Genomic DNA, 21,437 nt, shown 5'->3' with positions numbered 1-21,437 from the left:
TGAGTAAACAAATTAAATGGCTCTTTTCTAATAAATGATGAGTGAGCGATTAAAAATAAAAACAAGTTCACACCGGCATTTCGTCGAGCGAAAGTTCAGAATCATCTATTGTGGCATCTCGTGACATTACCCCTGCCGGCGTCAATTTCAGAGTGCGCGAGAATAACTTTTTGATTAATCCCCTGATTAGCCTCCAACTTTGCAGATTAAATAGCGCGAACAAACTCAGAACAAGGAAAGCCTTTGAGGCGTGAATAAATTGCTGTGTTGCTATGTTTGCACGAAATCGCTTCGGCCCCCGCAGGCTGCACTGCAAATAATCTCTGCCGAAAACGTTCGTTGGCCAAAATTTGTATCTTCGGCCCACACGCTTCAATGGATGCCATTCACGTGGGAGTAGCTTTGTTGACAGTCACTGAAGATACGCTTGAAAGCTGAAAGTTTGACCCGTTGAGAGCAAAAGTTCCAGTAATTGGGGAAAAAGTAAATTAAAAATTCGCCCATTTTTTATAAACATTTAGGACCGAAAAATATAATACTGACCGGCCAAAACTGCACTTATTTTTATTTATCTGTCCTTCCCATTTCAAATTATATATTTGTTATATTGAAGTATGAAATTAAAATTCGAAAATACAGATTATTTCCATACTTTTTACGATATTTCAACATAAGTGAAATCATTTTATTTTCTGTTTTGTGACTCTACTCAAAGCATTTATTTCACGCTTTTCTGCAAGTTAAACATCAATAAATAAAGAGAAGAATTTACTCTAGTACTTTGCAACTTGATAAAAATTCTTGCCAATAGCCTGCTTTCTAGGGCAAAGCAATAAAAATTCCGCTGATGTTTTAAACACCGTTCCCAAATTCAAGACAAAAGGGAGCGCAAATTCATCAGTCAAAACGTCCCCGCTCGTAAAATCCACTCAGCGGGAATGAATTTTGCTCTCGCTCGCTCTCTCTCAATGTGTTTCAAGCGCGCAATAAAATTTGCAGCAAGTCGACGGCGGCGGCGGCGACGGGACCAATTTGAGCGGAATGCAGCGCTGGAGCCGTTCTGGCGGCGCCGAAATTAATGGCCGATGGAAAATTATCACTTATCGCGACCGGAATTACGCGCACCACCGAGCCAGCGTGTCCGGCCCGAATTTTCTTTAAGGTTTGAGTTACGGCCGTGGCCGTTGCGTAATAAAGCGGCCGTAAATTCTAGCAAGGCAAGATACACAACCCAGAGGCGAATTTCATCAACTGCCGCAGCCGCGAGTTGCATACAAGTGGTTGATTTCAACCCCGCTCGATTGTCACGCCGTCCATGTTACCCCAAAACAAAAGACATCTCTTCATTTTTTCCTCGGAGAACCCACGCTGCATTTAAAAAAAAAGAATTATATCAACTAAAGAAGTTTTATCTGCTGTTTATAAATTTACATTCTTGGCGTTGTTTCAACTGGAAATATTTTTTTTGTAGAATTTCACAATTGAGGGTTGATTTATGTTGATTTGAAGATAAATTCAGCTCCTCCTCGTTGGGTTTTGAAAGTTGTTAATTTTTTCAAAAAAAATTTAGATCCATGCATGTTTCGGCTGCGGGCTGGGAAATTATTTTGTCAAAAAATAGTATTGAAATTAGTTTTTAGAAATTATTTTAATCCAATTAGCAATTTTTTTTAGAAAAATCATTGTAAGCAAGCTAAATTTTATATATAAATATATAAAAATTTATTTATAATAAATATATTATATTTTAAATATAATCTTCAATATGAGATGTACTCTAATTTAAAAATTTGAAAATGTCATGGGAGCAGGTCACAAAGCCCGTGACTCTTTTTGAAACTTTTTTTTAATTCAGTTTCATTCTTTTCAAGGGGCATCCTTTTACCTATTATACTTCACACGTTTTTATGGAAGAATGTTTTGGGGGAAAAAATACAATCCGAGCTTCAATTTTCGCAAAAGTTTTTCCATGCCTTGTCATATTCATCATTTTTTCTCCTCTTAAATTTCATTCAGGCACCTTTTGAAACGCTCGATATCACATGTCATCATTTTGAATGAAACAAAAGCTTTTCCCTCTTTCGTGGAAATTTTGGAATATCCTCACATCATTCACAAAAAGAACAGTAATCTGAAACCGTTTTTGTGTCATTCGAAGTTTTTCCCAAAAGTCATAATTTTTGTTGACTTTCCATACCAGTGGAAAATTTGTATTGTTAATATTTTAAAACAGAACGACCAATTCATTCAATTTCAGGAGCTACTTACGAATCTCCTCAATTTTTTTTTTTAAAGGATTTATTGAGCGTTTGAAATCTAAAAATTTGTATAACTTGAATTTCTTATCAATGCTTGTAAGAAAAAGGATAAATAAAAGGAGATTGAGAGGTGGGCCTTATTTATATTTACTTTTTCGTCTTCAGGATGAAAGTTTGGAGAGCACTTTGACGCTTAATTAATGAGGCCTCTCGCTTTCAAGGCGGACGGCGGAGGAAAAAAATAAATTGAAGTGAGTTAAAGGAACAACAGCCGGGATCAGAATTTAATTGAAGTTCGGAGAAAAGAAGATTTGTATACAAAAGGAGAGAAGATGAGTTCCTTTCCTTCTTTTGGGGGCACAAAAAGCAGAATTTATTCGTGTCGGCGACGATATGAGGCGCGTGACAATAAAATTTCATTTGCTGCTGCTCTTGAACGACGCCGATGAATGCAAGAAACACACGCCAGCCATCATCGCAGCTAGACTCGCTTTTTATCACAGTTTACACACATGGCATGCAAGTGTTGTTGCAGCGAGACCCACACACAACACTTTTCACACGTAATCCAATTTATATCTGAAAAAAGGCAGAAATAACTGGGCCGTGTTACTTTCCACAGCGGAGAAGTGTTTTGATGGGCAATAGTCCGAAATTGTTTATAGCTGCAGGTTAAAAAAATTGTGGCACTTACAAAAATTACACATTTCCTCTCTATTAAATTTAAGGGTAAATAATTTTCCAATGTGTAAAACAAACAGGTTCTTTCAATTTTGCGCCTTACAGGCTTAATTAATTTAAAAATAAAAAACTTGTCGGTATTGTCTAGATTAAAAATGATATGCTTGCTTGACATTAATTATTTTCCTAATCATTTCGAGAGAGAGATACTTCTTTTTAAATATTCTATTCCGATGGGATCTACTTTGTCTTTCCGATTCAATCATTTCGCTTTTACATCAAAGCATAAAAGCAAACTCTCAATTCTCTCTGTCGTGTTCAGAACGAATTTGTGTGTGTATTGGTTGGGTTGATTGCAACATGTGCACATCACAAAGAGAACATCCGATGGAGGTAAAAAGAAATTGAATAAAAGTACAGCGCACAGAGAGCTGCAAAAACCTTGCAGATGTCGCAATCCGAGTGCTTGTTTAGAATTTTTGTCATCGGAGCAAACATGCATCTGTTGAACTTAAACGCGACCCAGTCGGAAAAAGTATCACTTTTGCACGCTTTATTTGCTCTGCTTGCATGGAACCGGTCCAAATAAAAAGGGAGAAAATTTTATTTTGAACATATATTTTTTTCTGAACGAGAATTCTTGTGCCTCTTTCTTGAACATCAAAGGAGAATTCCTTGCTCCGCTTTCTCTCTCTTATTTTCAATGTGAGCAGTGCCAGGAAATCCGCAAAAAGCGTCAATCTCGATAAAAGCAGCATAAAATGGGAAGAGACGACGAGCGTGCCGAAATTTCCACAAAAAAAGGTGCACGTCTCAAAGCCTGAGAACATTATGCGATACTTTTGCGCCCGCAAACGAAACCGCGAAATAAAAAAATAACTCGCCGAAAAATGTAAAATATCTCGGAGAGATTTTGGGGAAACGTCAGCCGAGGGGAAACGCGGGCGCAATTTGGAAGACGACAGAATTGCCGCTTCTAGCTCTTTACTCTAAAGGGACGATGTCATCTCTGTGTTGCAGCAAAAGGCGGCGGGAGACGCGATTCCTGAGGCTGATTTATTGAGATGCTCCAAATAAAACCTGCGTCTCCGAGATAAAAGGAAAACACACTCGAGAGAAAATCGAGACAAATAAGCAGAGATAAAGTTCCAAATGAGGCCAACTCAGTTGTTCGAGCCCATTTATTTCAGAGATTTTGTTGAAGATCGTTTTGAAGTTTCAGCTGAAGCAAAAAACGAGAAAAGAGTCGTTTTTAATTAGCCAATTTCGGTAAAAAATTAATTCCGTGAAATAAATTAATATGAGAAAATAACGCTCTGAATTGAAAATGTAATGGTTATTTTTTTATAATGAGATAAAAATATCATAAAATTTCTTCAGAGGTAGCCTGACAATGTTCACATGTGGTGTAAAGTTGCCCTTGATCATGAACGAAATAAAATTTCTTTTGCAACTAAGTGGCTTCAAAATCAACAATTAAGCTGATCATATATTTGCCAGTGATTTTCATTTTTAATTGATGCATTTTTTTTACACTTAACGTTTAACAAAAAAATTTAATTTTAACGTTATTTTTTTCTACATTTTAAACATTTTTTATTCTATGACGTTTGACACGTCTTTGGCTCTGTTAGGTCTTTACAACAAATGGTACATGTTAAGGTCAACGCCCTGGAGATGATTTCCCCCTACACTTTTTTGCTCATTCATTTCGTTCCGAGGGCCGTTACTTGCGAGCCAACCCTCCTTACTTTATTTTGGCCGTTTGGCTGCGCCGCTCGATGGAAATTTTCACCAAGACGATTTACTCGCTCGGTGTGTGTAGACGAAAGCAATAGGGCGTGATCGGCGGCTCGCTCGGCTCGGCAGCCAAACCCATTCATTTTTCCCGAAAGCAAAGTTTCGCTCGCTCGGCACCGCACCAGAATGATGATTCGGGATTTATGAATTGGACGAAAAAAGAAATGTGGAAAGGGGTTTGATTATGAAGAAATGACATGTCGGAGAAAACGTACGGACGGAATTCGGAATTCTGTTGATTGATTGAGTCGTCCGACGACGCGCGTTCTCCGTGACGAGTGATAATTTGAAAGGAGTTTATCGATTCGCTCTGCGAATGTCTCTGGAATATTTTTAATCATATTTCTCCGCAATATCCTTTTATTATGCCCAAAAGCATCGCCGTTCAGCAGATTTGATTGAATTATGCCCGCGGAAGAAACTCTGAAAATTATAAGTTATTTTTAGAATATTGAAATAACTATGTATTACATAGTATGTAATGAAGAATGACCGAAAAACCGTTCAAAGTGTCCCTTTAAAGAAACTAATCTCCATCAGAATTCTTAATTCTGGGCCAACTTGCTTTGAACTTTCCACTAATTTTTATTATCAGAAAACTTGGAAAATAAAATATTAAGAACTTTGATCTTCGGATTTTCGATTACATTTTAATATTTTTTTTTCTTTAATTTTAGAAGAAATTAGCAATTTTAAAAGCTGGTATATTTAAACAGAAACAAATTTTTTGATTTAAAAATAATAACTAATAAATTAATATTTAAGTGACTTTAAAATATTTAATTTTTTAATTTCGTTTGCTTGTTATTTTATATTATTATTATAATTATTATAATTTTTGTATTACATTAAATAACTGTTATTTTGCTATTTTTGTTTAATTTCCTGTATTTGAAAGATCTTTGGGTGGTGAATATTTATTAACTTCAAATTTTCATAATTATCTAAATATGAATTAAATACATAAATTCTCTTTATCCATCTCATTGCAATATATTTTTTGTTTCCATTTGGAAATTCTGCCAGTATGGGGACTTTTACATAAATTAAAATGACGAAATAACTGTTAATCAACGAATTTACTTCGTGAAATTTAACATAAGTAAAATTGCTAGCCAGATTTTGTACTTTTTTCCATTCCTGCAACCAAAATATCAAATGTTCTAAAGTTTAGAACTGCTTGTTGCCCTATAACAATGAGAATTTTTTGACGAGATGCTTAAATAAGCATCTTATAAAAGTAATTCAGTTTGTTTGGATTTAAAAGTCACCGAAAACACGCCCCCGCAAAAACCTCTTTTCACGCGCGGACCGACAGAGGAAACCGCAGGCTTTTCACCGTCTGATCCGATTACCCGCGAGTCAACAACGAGGTGCGCGAGAGTTATTTGTTTCCCTCTGCAACCCTTGCTCGCGGGAGATGGATGGATGGATAGGGTTGAGGACAGAGCCGGTGTCAACAAGAGTTTTAATGAGAGAGTGTGCGTCGGGCGCGCCCAATTGATGGCCATGTTTCTGACGCAAACATGATTTACACTGGCAAATTGGAATGGAACCCGCGCGATGGTTTGTTGCGAAACAAAAGCTGAATCCCGACGTATAAATGGCAGAAAATAACTGCGTTTTTTTCCAATTAATTTTAGTGTCTGGACGCACAATTACACTAATTGCTTTGGGTTTTTTTTCAAGAGATTAATTCAAGTGTAAAACCGTGCGTTTTTGTTTTGCCAAATCAAGCGAAATGGATCGCCAATTTTGTTTCAATCCGATCAGGCCGCATGCAAAATGGACGATTTTTTATTTCACCGAGGATCAAAGCTGGTGATTGAATTAGCTCTAATGGCCCCATTTCGAGCGATTAATTTTTTGCAAAACTCGTCAATGTGGGATTAATTCTTTGATTTGCCATGATCAAAAGCGGGTTAAACGAAGCGAATACAAAATTCATTGATGAATTTTTAATCTAATTAATTCAATTGATACACGTTCGAATGGTCAACAATCAGCATGGATAATTCAATTTGATTGCAAAATTTTCTCTTCCTAATTGGCCAAGCAATATTATTTGCAATTGTTTTGCCAATTAGATTAAAATGAACACAAAAAGAAGTTTTTTTCTTCAACTTTTATCAATGTGAAACTTTTAATTTTGTATGCTGCAGTGTAGGAATGGGAAAAATGAGGATCACCTTTTTCACCTATTTGTTGGAAATGTTATATAATGTACTAATAATGACAAAATATATCATCCTCATGCAAAAAATGATTAATTAGAATCACATTTTTTTTTTTATGAAAAATCAACTATTTTGCCGAATTTTACACTTATGGAATTAAATCAGGGAATCTGAGCATGAGCTGCTCATGAGCAAGGTTTGAGCAAATTTTGCTTATGAGCAGCGTTGAGCAAGGGTATATTGAGCATGAGCATTGAGCACATGCAGGTGAGCACCCTGCAAGTGAGCATGCTCATGAGCAACACTAGTTGAGCAGATGAAAATGCTCATGCCCAGAAACCCTGTTTTAAATAAATTAAATTTTTCTAATAGTTCTACAGACAAAATGGTTAAAAACTGAAAATTTCAAGTGAAGTTCATTCCTATCTATTATTGTTGTTGTTTATGTTCATATTATGAAAAAATAACTCTTTTTTAATTATTTCCTAAAGTTTTCCTATCAAAAGGATGAGGAAAGGCCTGGGCTCGCCAGCTCAAGCCTGGGCTCGCCAGCGCATGCCAGGTCACCTATTTCTTAAAAAAATTACCTATATAATAAAATTTAACTAAATAAAGCTTGTAAGACGTGATTTTAATGTTAGAAATAATCGCTTATTTTTCCCAATCCAACACTAGTATGATGGCCAGGTTAATTTGTGAAAATTCGAGTTTTTATGCCGCTTTTCATTGGAATCTTTTAAAATATTGCCACGCAATCTCCTCTTCTGATATTTTAAAATATATTTTTCTTTAGCATATTACTTGAATTAGGAATTAAATCATCAAATATGACACTTACTCTGCACTGCAATTGAAATTAATGAAAGTAATCAGAAGCAATTTAATGTCCTAACTTTTATTTTGATTATTTTGTATATTTATTAATCTTAATAATTTTCATTATTCCCCGAGTCTGCTACTCTAAGCAAGCTTTTATTTCAAGATGGCAATCAAAACAAAGGCCTTGTTTCGTTTTCTCTTTTCTCTCACAATGTCTTCTATATTTTTACCGAGCCGCAGACAGTTGTTGGCGGCGGTGCAGGCAGGCAGTCTGTCTTTCTTCCGCTTTTTTTGTCCCGCCGAGTAGATTGCTCGTCGTAAATTTGAGCCTCGCGCAAAAATAAAAGTATCGAAAAAGGCAAACAGCCGACCGGACGCCAAACAATGGCCTGCGCTGGAATTTGTCAAGATTTGTACAGCGACTCGAAAGAGAGGGATTACAATCAACCAACTATTCTTCTCAAAACCTTTTTCCTGATTAATTCTCAAGCAAAATTAAATTAAACCTTTCCGAGCAAAAACTGATGTTTTTTCACATCTGTTCTGTTCAAAGAAAGCGAATTGGCGAGCTATTAAAAAGCAGGATTTCTCATTTTCAATTGCTTTCGCGGAGACGCGAGCAATGAATTGTGAAATGAATTGGAGTTCTCGCAGCCGGAATGCTAGCTGCGTTTTTCTTTATATGGGTTTAATATTGAACAGGAAAAGTAATAAAAGTTTGCCGAGAAGTTGACGATTGATTTCATCTCATGCAGAGAGCATTCAACGTCTTGGATATGAATGTAGATTGATTTGAATTCTTGTTATATTTACAGAACTGATCCTTTTTAGTAATATTTGAAATGAAGAATGCCTCTCGATTTCTTTGTCTGTAATTTGCTTTTAAGATTAAATTCCTCAATGACCTTATTACAATTCACGCAGATTTGAATACAAGAAAGTGTGTTATTTGCTGGAACTATTTCTTTTCTATCACTTATAAAAATTAATAATTCATGGATTAACATTTATACTGAATAAATAAATTTAAATCACATTTTATGCAATGTGCTTTGAAATTAAAGTGATGCTCTGCGGATAAATCCAACACGATGTTTGCGAGTCTTGATAGATTTAGAAGGGTATGTAAAACGAGCTGATTTGAAAGTCAAGAGCCGTCGAGTGAGGCGATTAACATTTCAAGGCGGAATCGATATTTATTTAAATTGAGTGGAGCGGCAGGCGCGTCTTAATGCCGGCAGAATTAAGAGGCTTCCTCCCTTTAAAGTGCCCATGTTTTTCGCATTTCGCCTGACGAGACGCGTTATCTATGCACGCGCTGATAAATTTTCGATTTTCCTCCACAAGCGGGCCACTTGTTATGTGGAATATAAAGTAGACGAACCGAACACGAAGAAGAAAAAAAAGCCATCAACTTCACTTTTATGAAGGAGAACAACTTTTTGCGAGAAAAAGACATGAGCAAGTTATAGCGAAATAATAACGTACACAAATTTCAATTGCAAACTTTCGCCTGGCAAACTGCGATAGGGCGGCTTACGCAGAGAACAATGCAATTGGCCAAATCGCTCCATGTGTGTGTGTTGGGGAGACAAAGTAATGAACAAGCAGGCGTGCTGCGGGCCCAATGTTTATTTATTCCGCAAATCCGAGCCCACACGCAGAATAAATTTAATCCTGCCGGAACAACAATTGCAGACACGGTGCGGGCTGCTCCTTTTTTCGCCGCCCAGTCCGTTTGTTTTGTTTGTTTGTTTGCTTGTCTCGCTCGTCCCCCTTAGCATCGTGGCGTGATAGGCAAATTTGCAAAGCCATTATGCCGGCGCTGCGATGACCAAGTGGCGCGAAAACAATTGCAGCCTTTGTGCAAAACATATTATATAACGCCAGTGACGATTATTTGTATGCAGCAAAGTTGATTAGCGTTTGAAATGAAATCAGAGTCAATTTTCAAATTTATTTTTGACACAAAGAATGTTGAATTTATTTTCTTGTTTTATTTTCCAAAAGAACATTTATATTTCATTCCCTCTTATTTTTTTAGTTTCTCTTTCTATATAAAATTTATTGAATATATCTTTGTTAGGGCAAAGAGTGAAGTTTTATTTTGAAATAAAAAATCATATTTTCAAATTTATTGGAATAAAACCCAGAAATCTTTTTAAAATGGTAAATGCTTGTTTTGAATATGAAGATGGCAATTTCCTTTGATCTTATTTTAAGCAAAAAAAAAAAATCAAAATTTCCTCATTCGTATTAAGATTTCGAAAAATTTATTTGAAAACTTGGCTAACATAAAAAAATATTTCACTTCTCAGGAAGAAACAATATGGGATGCTTTTTGCTTTTTCTCATTTTTATTTCTTCCACATATGCAAGAAAATTTGAAAAACTCTCCAGGCAATGGACAAAAGACTGAAAGAAAACATAAATGAAATTTTTCGTCTTTCATAAGGAAACTGCAAAGTTTCCGCCAAGTGCGACCTTTTTTTCTTTTTTGAAACTCCTCCAAAGTTTGAACAAAATTTAATTTTGTCTCTCGCGGACGTCTTTTCCAGACACAATTTCCTTCCTTGCCTTTTTTGCGTGCGTCGAAACATTTTGATGTATATAAAGGATCTGAGAAAGCCACACACTCTATTCATTTCCATTTTTAAATTGCTTTCCACGTGGAGGCGCCGAGGTCGAATCCCGCTGCACGGCTTTGGCCGATTCCTTTAAAGGCCGTTTAACCCTGTCGGCTGTAAAAATGTTTCTCAATAAAAAACAATCGCTGCCTTTTATCAGAGCCATAGTGACGAGCGGGTTCATGTAAAATTTATGAGGCGTTTGCACTGTTTTAAAGAGAACACGAGTCGCACACATCGATCTCTCTTTTTCACTGTGCCACATTCACCCCTTTTTGTTGAGCTGCAATAAAAGAAGTTGTGCATTATTTTGTGCTCCACCGCTTTGATCAACAGGAAGGAAGGAAGCAGTTCGGAGAAAAATATAAAAAAAAAATCGTTCCCAGTCTGATGGTGCATTTTTGATGGACTGGAGTGTGTTTAGAGTATTGAAAATAGCACATTGAACATGCAATCCTGCAAAAATCTGTGCCTTACTCTACATTGGCTTTTTTATATAAAAATTTCATTTAAAAAGCAAACAATTTATAGGGAAAAACAAATTGAAACGTTTTTCGTCTGCTTTTTAATAAGGAAATATTACAAGCTACAACTGATTGTTTAATTATTTTCTTTTATTAAATTGTTGTTTATTTAAATAAATTAACAATACATTTATACATATAACGTCAGGAAAAAGAAATAAAAGTGTTCAAAATTCAGGTCTTTCCCAATAACATTATGAGGAATTCACTTGAAAAGCTTGCACATTTAATTAATGAATATTTCAAAATCCATGCAAAGAAGCGTGACACGTGCATCTGCGCAGTTACTTTTGCGATTAAATTGTTCTTGGAAAACATTTGTAAGAAAAGGCTTTTCTTTCAATTAACAATTTAATTCTAACTTCGCTACCCCGTGCATAAATTTCAATAATTTACGCGGCGACAAAGAGTTGGATCGATCGAATAAAGTGCTCCAGTTCGAATCAGCTAATCAGTGAACGTCGGTTCCGAGCAGCCTTCTAACTGCTCCGCGTAATTAAATCTTGCTTGTCGAACGCGATTGATTTGGTTGCATTAGGACCGAATGCACGCCTGTCTCTGGGGAAGGCCAATTATGGGCCAATCTGCACGAGCCCCTCATTAAAACCTTCTTTCCTTACCCCAAGGGCTGAACTTTGGCTCGGTAATTATGCAAATTTGTCTCACTTTCGGCCCGAATTCCCGGAGAAACTTTTTATCGCCTGGAGAATAAAGATATACATTTTTGAACGACTCTTTCTTTCTCTACCTTTTTTATATACATTTGTGTGCCCCTTTCGGATCGACTGTTTTGTTTTGTTTCTAGAAACGCAGATACAACTCGTGAATAAGTAAAAACCTCCTCAGGCTTCTTTATGTGCGGGGAGCCGTGTTTTCCTTAAAGCAAACACGCTCATTCGGTTTTGTAGCTCAAGACATAAACACGGCTCTTCGGAGCATAAAATGTCTCCATTCGCGACCAACTTTTCCCTCGGAAAAGATTACGAACAGGTCTGTGGCCCCCTCTCTTGTTAACAATTTTTTTTGTTTTCGGAAGTAGAGTTTAATCTAATCAAAAGGCACTGAGGGAGTCAAAGATCGGAATCAGTTAATTAATTTTTCTGCACACCGCCGCGTGAGAGAAAATTAACTTTTGCCAGACCAACTTTCGTGTTTGCAATCAAGCGAGTGCTTTGTTTGTGCAGAAAATGCGTTAAATATTCAGAGGCGAAGTTGCTTTCTGTTTGATTTGGGAATGAGCTCGCCTGCCGTTGTAATACCTGCCTGAAAATTGGATGCATGAATGGGAACTTGGCAAGGCTGCTGCTTGTTTGGGACCAATTCATTCAAAAGTGACGATGAAATTCTGTCCAGTTTAATTAGTTGTTGAAAGGGGAAATTTCTGAAATTAGCAGACGAAATTTTTATCAACTATTGAATGTTAATTAAACAGTGTGAAAATTAATTAGCATGTTGTTCTATCAAACCAAATTAATTTTTGTATTTTGTTTGGAGAAAGAAATAAAACTTTTTAATTAAAGTTATAATTTTTACTTACAGGTTTCTCTTCTTTTTTATTTTGAAAGTAATTAATAGAAACGTGATCTGGAGAAAGTATCAATTTCGATATATACATTATTTCCATCTTGCTAAAGAGAGATAGATCTCGGCGTAATCCACCCCGACACGCCCGCGAGTTTTACAACCCAATGGTTCATATCTCCCTCCATAGAAATAAAATGCCCTGCTCTCACAGCAAGATTACGATGAGTCTTTTTTCCATTCACATGCACGCCACATTTGAGGTCAACTTTTTCCCGTCCGACAGCCGGATTATGTATGAAAATTGAATTCTGTGTGCTCGGACAATAAAAATAAAAGGTCACTCGCTCACTCCTGAGCTGTCTCTGCGCCGAGCAGCTGCCCCATTTGCAAAAGTAGCTCTTTTACGACTTTGATCGGACTTTTGCTGCCAACAAAGTTGCTCACGTGTATTCATATCGCGGCAGGACACACGAGAGCATCGATTAGTATATGTGCTGACGACTCGCAGCTAGCAAAAGTGGGTCGGCCGCCTCGGCAAAGAATAAATGCATGTGCGGGGGCAGGACATTCGCAAAGTTATTATTGAAAACAGAAGAAGCGACGCACACGATTTCCATAAAATGATAAGAAAGAATTCTTGGAAGGGTATTTTATTAAACATTGAAAAGAAAAATTTAGATTTAATTTTTTTCATTCAAATAATGAATAAAAATTGTTAATTTAACGTTCTATTATTTATAATAAAGGATTATGTTGATTTATTTCAAAAATTTTAAATCATTAAACCATAAAAAATATTTTTATGGGTCCAAATGTTGACATTTTAGCCAATTTTACAGAAATATGGTCGCTTTTTTAGATTGCTTTTGCCAAAAACTAGTCGGTTTTAGTCAATCTATTTAATTTAGAATTTTTTCAATGAAATACATTCAAATATTTTTATGAAATTAACAGAATTTTTCAAATTTTCAATAGTAAATCTGTGTTCTTATCACCAAATTTCGTCATTTTTACTTCTTTGATGATCAGAATTTTGCGATTTTGTGATGATATTAGTAATTTTAGAAATAATATTTCAAAACTTTTCCTAATATTGCTTTTACAAAAAAGTCAGTCATTCTGTTTGTTTTATTCACTTTAATTAGAAAGTAAAGAAAATTTTCAATCTCTTTGTTTGTGGTTTTAAAAGAGTAAAAATGATGACTCCAGATACGATTTTAACATACTGCAATTCTTTGCTTTTACACACTCTGAATCATTTTGATTGAAATTTATTAAAACATTATATTATTAATTCTTACCCATCCATACTCACTTCAATCAACATGGTGTAACTGAAAGCTTGTAAATTGAATTGGCGTAAGAAATTCTGACGCGAGGCAGATGCACCTTCCCTTCTCACTCTCACAATCAGTCAGGCTTACTTCCGCGCTGTTTGCTCCGGCTAAGAGCGCGCGTCTTGGGCCCGTTAAATGCTAAACAAACACTCTCTCACCTCGGCAAGACAACGTTTCAATTTTATGCAAACGGCCCCGAGCGTCGTCACTCGGTTATGCATCCTTAGCCGTAACGTGCTCTCGGCGGCAGCGAGTGCAAATATTATCGCGGCAGTGCGTTGATAGTTATTACATAACGAGCTCCGCTCCGCCAAGCATTTGCGGAATTACGCTCGGGCAAAATAAATACGTTTGCTTTAATTCCGAGCAGTTCAAATGCACTGTGCAATTATTATTACTGGTGCAGTGCGCTGCTCGTTGCGGAGGTGAGCAAAAATAAAAATAAAATAAAAGGGATTTACTTGGCAAAGTATGCAGTGCGCGATGAATCAAATTGACGCCTTTTCATTTGAATCGACGCACACTGCGAATCCGTTTTATCGCGTGTGCCTCGATTTATTGCCACTATATGTGAGGAAAAAGCAATGATCCGTACAAAGTACCATTGTGGATGCCGATTGCCCTCGGCAGAACCTTTTATTCATTAAACTGCCACTGGTATTCTTTTTTTGCGTGACAACGTTAACACCAGCTTTAAAAATGTCCGATATTAAAATGTGAGCATGTCACACACAATGTCAGATATTTGAAGTAACGATAGATACTAAAATCTGGATGAATTGTATTTTTTACTCTCTGTATTTTAATGAACAATCTAAAAATGTATATCTATTAAAAATAAGTATAATTCTTCACATTCTTCATACAAAGTATGATTATGTGTCTGAAGTTAATAAATGCATTTGAAGATGAAATATTTTGTTGCTCTAAAGCATCTTATCTGAAAATAAAATACATAACTGTATAAAATACAAATTTTAAATTGTTGCTTAAATATACAATTATAGTTTTAATCAAAATGTTGATTAAAAATATACTCTAATTAATTTAAAAATTTATAAATATAGTAAATATGTGATAATGTTTTTCAAATTTTATGCTGGCAATCGCATGATAATTGTAATTCGATAAAAAATTAAAAAAAAATTCTAATGATACAGTAAGCAGTTGGGTCTTGACTAATGCTCAAAATAATTGGTCCATATATCCAAATTTGGGGTTAGTGTTTTGTTTTTTAAATATTTTTTTGCAACATTGAGACAATTTTTTACTTAAATAAATTTAATTCAATTTTGAAAAGTTAAGTTTATAGTTGCAGTTTTTATGCAGCGATAGGAGCCAATAATTGTTTGCTAATAATCAAATATTTCTTAAGAAATAAATTAAATTTTTCAATTTGGAATTGCTGAACTAATTCCTCTTAAAATTAGTTTGTTTCAAAATTCAAATTTTAATTCACCACACTTACAATGAATCATAATTTAAATAAATAAAACTCAATTTTAATATAAACCGTTCATAATAGTCGCAACTTAATGAGGTTTCAAACAAAAGCACAATTTCACAATGTCAATTAATCCAGCCGGGCGGCAAATGAGCGTGGGTGCGAGAGTAAATTAATGCAGTGTGCAGATCTGGAGCATAAGCCAAGTCGGTGTTTGCAAATTTAATGCCGACTGTGCGGCAATTAGCCGGCAGCTGGCGTTGTTGCTTTCGCTCTCGCGGGGGATTATCGTGAATATTCCATGTATCATCGGCAGTGCGCACACTTGGAGCGTGATGGATGAGTGCATGCCGCGCACTCATCGCCTCACTTGGCAATCAACGTGGCCGCCGGCGCGCGCTCTACACCTGCTATTGAATTTTTTATGACGAAACGCTGCGGGAACAATCAAGATTTACGCCAGACACGTCAACACATCAACCGACTCGCGGAAAATATATGCACCGTCATTTAGCCGCTCCTTGTAGTAAATGATCCGTGCGTGAAATTCATAAATTTTTGAGAACGCTTTTTATTCAAGAAAAGAGTCAAAATTATCAAGAATTAAGGTTTTCATTATTTTATTCTGGTTTTTAAAGAAATTATTTCCTTGTATATTAGTAACATAATTTTTTAAACTTATCCTTTGGAAAGTATAAAAATGAATGAATGTTATAAGAAAATCTTGCTTTTGTTGAATCGTCTTACTTAATATTTCAAAGTTCTTCAACCTGCTTTGCAGACCTGACGTGCTGGTTGCATAACTTTTAATGAGATCTACTTTGCCTACTAAAATTAAACAAATGGAAATTTTCTAAATCGAATCTGGAAGTTTCAGAAACAAGTTAAGCTTATTCTTCAGACTTTTTTTAAATTTTCTTTCAACAGAAAAAAGCAATTGACTCTGGTGAAGATAAAAGCTAGTTTAAACCTACAAAATTGTGCTAATTTATCAACCTATGCGAAACAAGCAATAGCTAATTTTGCTTGCTTTGTGACTCAAGTGAAATTAGCAAAGGCTAATTTTGTTTAGTTTGCCAACTTAGCAACCCAAGCGAATTAAGCTAATCATAAGAAGTAGGTTTCAATCTGATGACCTGTTTGTTACATTACATTTCACATTTCCATCCATGACGCCATACATATTTTTTTTTTTATTATTATTATTAACTGCAAATAGAATTTTCCGCCATTCATGTCAACCGCCAAGTGCAGTCAGTGAGTGCATTTGAGAAGTTGCGATCGGGTTGAAACAAAGTCGCATTCAATAGGTGTGTCGAGGAAAGACTCGGGTTGCCTCGTCGCACCTACATTACTCTTCAAAACAGAATCCATTGTGGCTGCCGCACACATATAGTAATTTCTTTGAAGTGCTGCGAGCGCGGTCAAACGGAAAGTCTGATGCCACTTGCTGCTTTTGATTGGACCGCTGCGCCCGGACAACTGCCCTTTGCTTACTCGCCAGCACAGTCAATTATTCACTCTGCAGCTTCAAAGGCTAATGGGCTCTCCGGAATTAGTCGCTTTTATATGCGAGTGCTCCGTTAATAATTGCGTAGAAATGAATCAAATTGAAACTGGTAAATGTGTTTAAATTTTTCAATGTTAAATTATCAGTCTGAAGCCTATATTTTATTCCATATTTTTTTCATTCGATCAATTGTCTCAAAGTAAACCGCAATATAATATAAAAAAAGTTTAAAAACTTGCTGTTAATTTTCAATATTATCAGGTAAGCTGTTTATTACTTTTAAATCTTTTTATATCACTAACAAATTTATATTTAAAATAAGCATCGATATAAAAAAATATAGTTGGAAATTATTTATTATTTTAAAAGTTAAAAAATGAACCTTTTATATATTGCATTTTTATAATTATTACTTAAAACTATTCAAATATTTTGTTTATCTTTCATAAATACAAAAGCATTATTTAATAAATAATTTATCTACCGTTTCTTGATCATTGTTATTATATTAAATCATTGTCAAACCCTTAAACATCAAGAACAATAGAATTCAATTGGAGATTATTTGCCGTGTCGTTAGCAATGACAAACATTTTGCGTCAGAGAGTTGCTCGACCCAAATAGGGCCATCGATATAGTTACGAGCCACGTCCTGCCAATTACCGGGCAATCAATTATTTATTATACCTGACAATTCCGGCTGCAGCAATAACAAGAACAAGGCGCACAATAAACCTATGAGGAAAACTGGCCGCGCTTTAATTGGGTTAGAGTGGCGGACAAACAGACGTTCACTTACAGCACAGCCAATTAATCTGCAGCTTCATGCATCATAAAGTGTGCGCATTACGTCCGTCGCAATCGGTTTAGATAATTCATGCCTAACATGCAAGCAATGACAGGTCAATGCAGTTCCAGCCAATCTGTCCACCTAGTCAATTACACGCCAAGTGGTGCTGGTGCCTTTTATTCGAGGGAATGCTGGTAATTTAATATTATTGTATATTTATTCAAAAATGAATATTATATTTTATTTTTACGAACATATAAATATTTTTTAATATGAAAATTGGAAACACAAGTTAAAAAAATTGAAACTTTGTAATGTTTGGTCTGTAAATAGGTGTAGAAATTTTGTTATTAATATTCACCGTTTTCATTTGCTCAATAATTTCTATGCAAAAGCAGTCGATTTGATTGTGAAGAAAATAAATTTTATAGTCTTTGTTATTATGTTAAGAATTTCGACATTTTTCAATGAAAATAAATAATGGTTTAAATATTAAATATCTATAACGCTGTCCCCAAGTTCACTGGTTGTATAAAACAATTTATTGCGTTTATTTCTCCTCGAAAATAAGAAAAAAAATTGGCTCATTCAGAAATGAAATTCAAAATAATTTATTTATTTAAAACATATTTTTAAATTTCTTTTAATTATGTTCTTAATGTTCAAAAATAATGATAAATATTCTATATTTCACCTCTTTCCTCACATTTTTTTCAGGTGAAAAACCTTGCTAAAAATATATAAATTCACCGTGTCGTGCATTAATACATTAAAGCCATTCGACCGCAACAGGGCGCTCGACTTTTGCGGCAAAAAGTATTTCCTTTTCCGACCAGCACTGCAATTGAAGTGATTCGCTTTACGTCCGTTGTAAGTGCATAAAGTGCACTGAGGGTGCGATATTGCGGGGTAGTAAAAGCGCAGGGCTATGAGCGAGACCTCAGAAATATGTGCCAGCGGAGCAATAACGGCGAAAATGCAATAAAACGAGACGCTCTTCTAAAAGGTGTCAAGCGGCTCTGCATTTCCCGGCGTATTGTTCGTGAATTATGGAAGACTCTTTTCTCATTCTATTGTCACGTTTCGCGCGATAAATTCAAGTTTGCAACTATCCTAGTTCACCCCGCACCAGCTATTTTTCAATATACCTGCCTGACGGCGACGTATAAATTTTTAATAAATTGTTGCCAACGTTGAGTTGCGTTCAACAACACACACGCTCGGCCGTAAATTGCAGCTCAAAAGCGCCTGCTACTGAAAAGGAATTTGTTGGAAATTACTTGCTGATAAAATTGCTCCGTTTATTGGCACTTATTTTTATCACGTGACAGGATCGGTTTGCAATAATTTTATAAAAGTTCAATGAAAGATTTTTCATTAATCGCCAGCTTTATATGTGGCATCAATTGATGTGAAGTATTAAAACTTAATTGAAAAAAATATATTATTTTTACTAGAAATTTCATCTCCAGATTCCATGCTCTGGATAATATTTATTTTGTTGGATTTTTTAAATAATTTCCACGCAGACTAATCCGGTTTAACCCAAAATTACATATATTTTCTCTGTTTATATTTAATTGGAAAATTCACTCTAATATTTAAAAGCTGACGGAAAAAAACGTTTCTCTTTTAGAGGGAAATGAATTCAAATTTGTCAGCGAGTATTCCAGGCACAAAAGGGAGCAAACCAAAAGCGCCTTTTCAATTTCCGAATATGCGGCATGCATTAATAGACCGGCCATTCAAAGCAAGCGTGTTCGTCCAGCTCGTACATACAATGTTAATAATGATTTCATACATTTCATTCTCTGCCCAGCGTGTGTGTGTGTGACAGAAATGCTCATTGTGCTGAAAAAGCAGCAGCTCTTATTGTGTTTTATTCATACAAATGTAAAATAATTATTCGTCTGTTGCAGGAGGACAATGCTGCGTCCGGTCGCACTTTGGGTTCTGCTGGCGCTGGCAGTCCGACCCTGTCTGCCCTCGACCAGTCCCTCGCCGCCCCTCACCACCACAGAGATGCAGAACGTCTCCTTATCAACAATTCCGGGCACCACCCCTGAAAAATCAAGTCCTTTGACCACTTCTACGAGTCCCCCACCACTTTTAACAATTACCCCTCCGATTTCTTCATCCTCCCCTCCAAATTCTTCAACATCCCCACCGGATTCTTCAACTTCCCCTCCGGAGTCTTCAACTTCCCCTCCGAGTTCTTCAACTCCCCCACCACTTGTGTCAAGCGCAACCCCCACCACCTTTTTTCCGGTAACAACCGGTTTGACCGAAACCACTTCACCTCAGTTGACCTTGGGGCCGACGGTGGTGGCCGCTGACGAGGTGGAGGGGGCGGTGTGGCCCGTGAAGAGGGAGGCCGTCGTCGAGGGCGACCTGGTGCTCGGGGGGCTGATGATGGTGCACGAGAGGGAGGACTCGATCACGTGCGGGCCCATCATGCCCCAGGGCGGCGTGCAGGCCCTCGAGGCCATGCTCTACACCGTCGACCGCGTCAACGAGGACAAAAACTTCTTCCTCGGCTTCACGCTCGGCGCCTACGTGTTGGACGACTGCGACAAGGACACTTACGGCCTAGAGATGGCCGTCGACTTCATTAAAGGTAAGTGAGACTCTACACTTGACCCCGTTTTTCAATATACGCGCGCGCAGCGGTTTTTTTCTTCATTCATTATCTCTGGTGGCGAAATTGAGCATCGTTCACAGGCGACGAGCTATATTTTATAGGTTGGAAAAACGTGGGGTGCGGTATCGGAATCGCCACTTTTTCACACTCACGAAGTATAAAGTGGGGTGATTTTTCAATAGCAGCAGTTGCGCTAGTTGAGCTCTTTAGCGATAGAGATGATCAAATAATGTGGCTTTTGCACATGAAATCGATCCGCGCGGATTTTATAACAAATTTCTGCAACTTATACTTGGCAGTTTCCAGCTGGAATTTGTAAATGGTGAAACGAGTAGGAATGTATTCACTTTGTCTCTCCGATTTTCCATTTGAAGTTTTCTGATGTTATCTATTTTATATAAACTTTGATTTTCGAATTTTTCTATTAAATTTAATTGAATTTGTTTGAAGTTAAAATTATTGAATAGTGATACAATTATTCGTGATTTTTTTAGTATAACTATTGGTCTCCATAGCCACATAAAACCGTTTCTATTTAAAAGAAAGTTAAAATTTAAATTTTTATAGATTTTTAGCTTTTTCACCGTTTTTTCTGAGGGTAATAATAACAAGAATTATGTAAACCAAGGACGGAAAAATTACATTAAATTTATATTTTTATAATTGGATTTTATTTAACTTCACAAATATTTGTTTTACAGAAGTGTTTTTTTTTTATAGTTTTATTGAAAAAGAAGTGATAACTTAGTTAAAAGTTTACTTTCCTTGCTGCTAAAATGCACTTGAAATAATTGCAATCGATCAATCTTGCTGCACTTGTTGTTCTCATTAGAATCAAGTTAAAGGACTTCAGGAGAGTGCAATGTGGTCTTCTTGAAAATCCATTGAGACGCGTTTATATTCAAAGCGATAGGCCGATTAATCATTCTCTCCGCGAAAGCAGTTTCGGTTTGTTAATTCCCTCTCTGGAAATGAAATTAATCTGCGACAATAGAGAGTGGTTGATCTGCTGTGCCGCCTCCTTGGGGCACAAAGGCCAGCAGCCGGGGCTGTTTTGTCTGTGTTGGCAGAGCCAACATGGGAATGTGCGGCGGCGACTGAGGCTTTGCCCCGGTATTACCGTTCGCACTGTGTACACACCACGCACGGTAACAGCGATTTTCCTCAGGCACTACTTTTTCCACCGCCAACAATTCCTCTGCAAAGCCTCGATCGGCTTAGCTCCCTCTTAGCTTGTGTTTTTCCTTCACGCACCGCTGCGAAAATATCCCATTTCGCCGATTAATTACCGGGTTTACTTTTTTG

At 36.4% G+C, this 21,437-nt stretch overlaps 1 protein-coding gene across 1 annotated transcript in view; it reads left to right on the top strand.

The window, feature by feature from the left end:
- The window catches only part of LOC132195673 (probable metabotropic glutamate receptor mgl-1), a 131,342-nt gene that overhangs the window by 44,071 nt on the left and 65,834 nt on the right, over nucleotides 1-21,437 (top strand). The window contains exon 3 of the mRNA XM_059617833.1: nucleotides 19,411-20,108. Within this exon, the coding sequence (XP_059473816.1) occupies nucleotides 19,418-20,108 (691 nt within the window). The 5' untranslated portion in view covers nucleotides 19,411-19,417. The remainder of the gene's footprint in view (nucleotides 1-19,410; nucleotides 20,109-21,437) is intronic.

The sequence above is a fragment of the Neocloeon triangulifer genome, unplaced genomic scaffold (genome assembly GCF_031216515.1).
Source record: "Neocloeon triangulifer isolate White Clay Creek 2 clone unplaced genomic scaffold, ASM3121651v1 ptg000010l, whole genome shotgun sequence".
Lineage (NCBI taxonomy): Eukaryota > Metazoa > Arthropoda > Insecta > Ephemeroptera > Baetidae > Neocloeon > Neocloeon triangulifer.
This window is presented reverse-complemented; position numbering and strand designations above follow the sequence as displayed.